This window comes from Aplysia californica, unplaced genomic scaffold (genome assembly GCF_000002075.1).
Source record: "Aplysia californica isolate F4 #8 unplaced genomic scaffold, AplCal3.0 scaffold00459, whole genome shotgun sequence".
NCBI lineage: Eukaryota > Metazoa > Mollusca > Gastropoda > Aplysiida > Aplysiidae > Aplysia > Aplysia californica.
Genome location: NW_004797729.1, coordinates 601,699 through 603,409, shown reverse-complemented (window position 1 = coordinate 603,409; position 1,711 = coordinate 601,699). Strand labels below are relative to the sequence as shown.

At 37.6% G+C, this 1,711-nt stretch overlaps 1 protein-coding gene across 1 annotated transcript in view; it reads right to left on the bottom strand.

The window, feature by feature from the left end:
- Positions 1-153: 153 nt before the first annotated feature.
- Positions 154-1,711, bottom strand: part of LOC101847444 (glutathione hydrolase 1 proenzyme) — a 21,674-nt gene continuing 20,116 nt past the window's right edge. Inside the window, exon 13 of the mRNA XM_005105227.2 lies at positions 154-1,519. Coding sequence (XP_005105284.1) covers positions 1,373-1,519 — 147 coding nt within the window. The 3' untranslated portion in view covers positions 154-1,372. The remainder of the gene's footprint in view (positions 1,520-1,711) is intronic.

The window sequence follows — 1,711 nt, the reverse complement described above, 5'->3', positions numbered from 1 at the left end:
GTGTGTGTGTGTGTGTGTACTTGTGTGTGTGTGTGTGCGTGTGTGTGTGTGTGTGTGTCTGTGAGTGTGTGTTTGTTTGTTTGTTAGTTTGTGTGTTTGTTTGTAAGTGAGCAGGAAAAGTTTGATGAAGAAAAGAAGGATAAGAAAGGGGAATTAGTTTTTGTTCTATTACTTTTATTCAAGATAGTTGTTCATTAAGAAGACGATTCAAATTGTTGTTCAAGATTTTAATATAAATGGTCTTTGCTTGAAATACATGAAATATGTATTTTCTGCTTAACTGACAATAAATATATGATTTCTACTGAATGTAGTATTTTTTGCAGATCATTTGAGATGTTGAAAAAATATAGCACTCATTTCTCCGTACATGGAAGGAAGCTTAGATATTTTGATAGCATAATAGTTTGTCAATTATTTCATCTTTTACCTCTCGCTTTTTCTCTCTCACACTTTTTGTCCGGCTGCCTGTCTGTCTTTCTCTCTCTCCTCTGTCTCCCTCTCACCCTTTCTTTTGCTCCCATTTCTCTTAATCAGATCTCTACTTCACATTCCGTCTCTTTCTCTCTCTCTCTCTCTCTCTCTCTCTCTCTCTCTCCCTCTCTCCTCTCTTTCTCACTCTGTAAAATAAACATACACATTATGGTAAGTGAGCAAATTCATAAAAAGGTACTAGAACGTATGCACTGTAACATAATTTCCTTAACCGCGATATCCAAAAAAAAAAAAAAAAAAAAAAAAATTCTTGTATTTGATACGTGCTGGTCTGTATCATTACTCAAACTGTTTCTGACAGGATTGCAATGTTGCCAGATTTTGCAAGCCACTCTTTCAGGTTGTCTGAATTTGCCTTTCTGTTTACCCGTCCAATCATTTATTTGTGTCTTCTAAAAACATTCTGTGCAGTCGTATTGAGTGTAAACATCCTTTTGACTTTATAAATCATTCCTTTCTAGTTTGAGGAGGGCAATGAAAAAAAATATGATAGTTCCAGAAACGATCTTGTTAATTCCTAACTTTCTTGAGGAGAATGCGTGTCTCATTTCTGTGAACTTCTGTTCCAGATTAGTTCACACAAGGCAGATAATATAGTAGAAGGTTTCTTTAAAATGTCTCTATTGACTCGTGAGGTTAAATATTGGTTATAGTTTGGTTAATGAATGTGTAAAAGCAACTTCTCGGATGAAGCTAAATTGAACTCTAAATCCAAGTGAACTAAAATGTGAAGCAGCGTGGGGAAATCAGGCGCTCGTCAAAATGATGAAATAAAAGAAAATGGTATTTTTCCGCTGGCTTGGTAAATGTACTTTAATTTGCCCACATCCAGCAGGTCAGAAATCGATCACGTCAAGCAGTCGGATTAACGTGTATCCTAATATCCTTTCGGTACTCCTCCCTTTCGGAAATCCGCTGTTCCCACAATCGAGCCGTCGTCTCGAACATTAATGGCCTGCAGCACAGAAGGGCGTAAGTTATCTCGAATGGCGTGACCTTTGGCCTCCAATCCATCTGCAATAACCTGAAATAGGCAAAGGTGTTTAAGGTGAATTTTAGTAATAGTTTTATAGCACCTGCAATTCAAATTGGCCCTGCACAGTCAAACATCGTTGAACCCCCCCTTTCCCTTTCGTCCTATCAGTTACCTTTTTTATGTAGGTGGGTTTTTTTACGCCGTTACCGACACAATGTGTGTGGTAGCGTGGTGGAATCA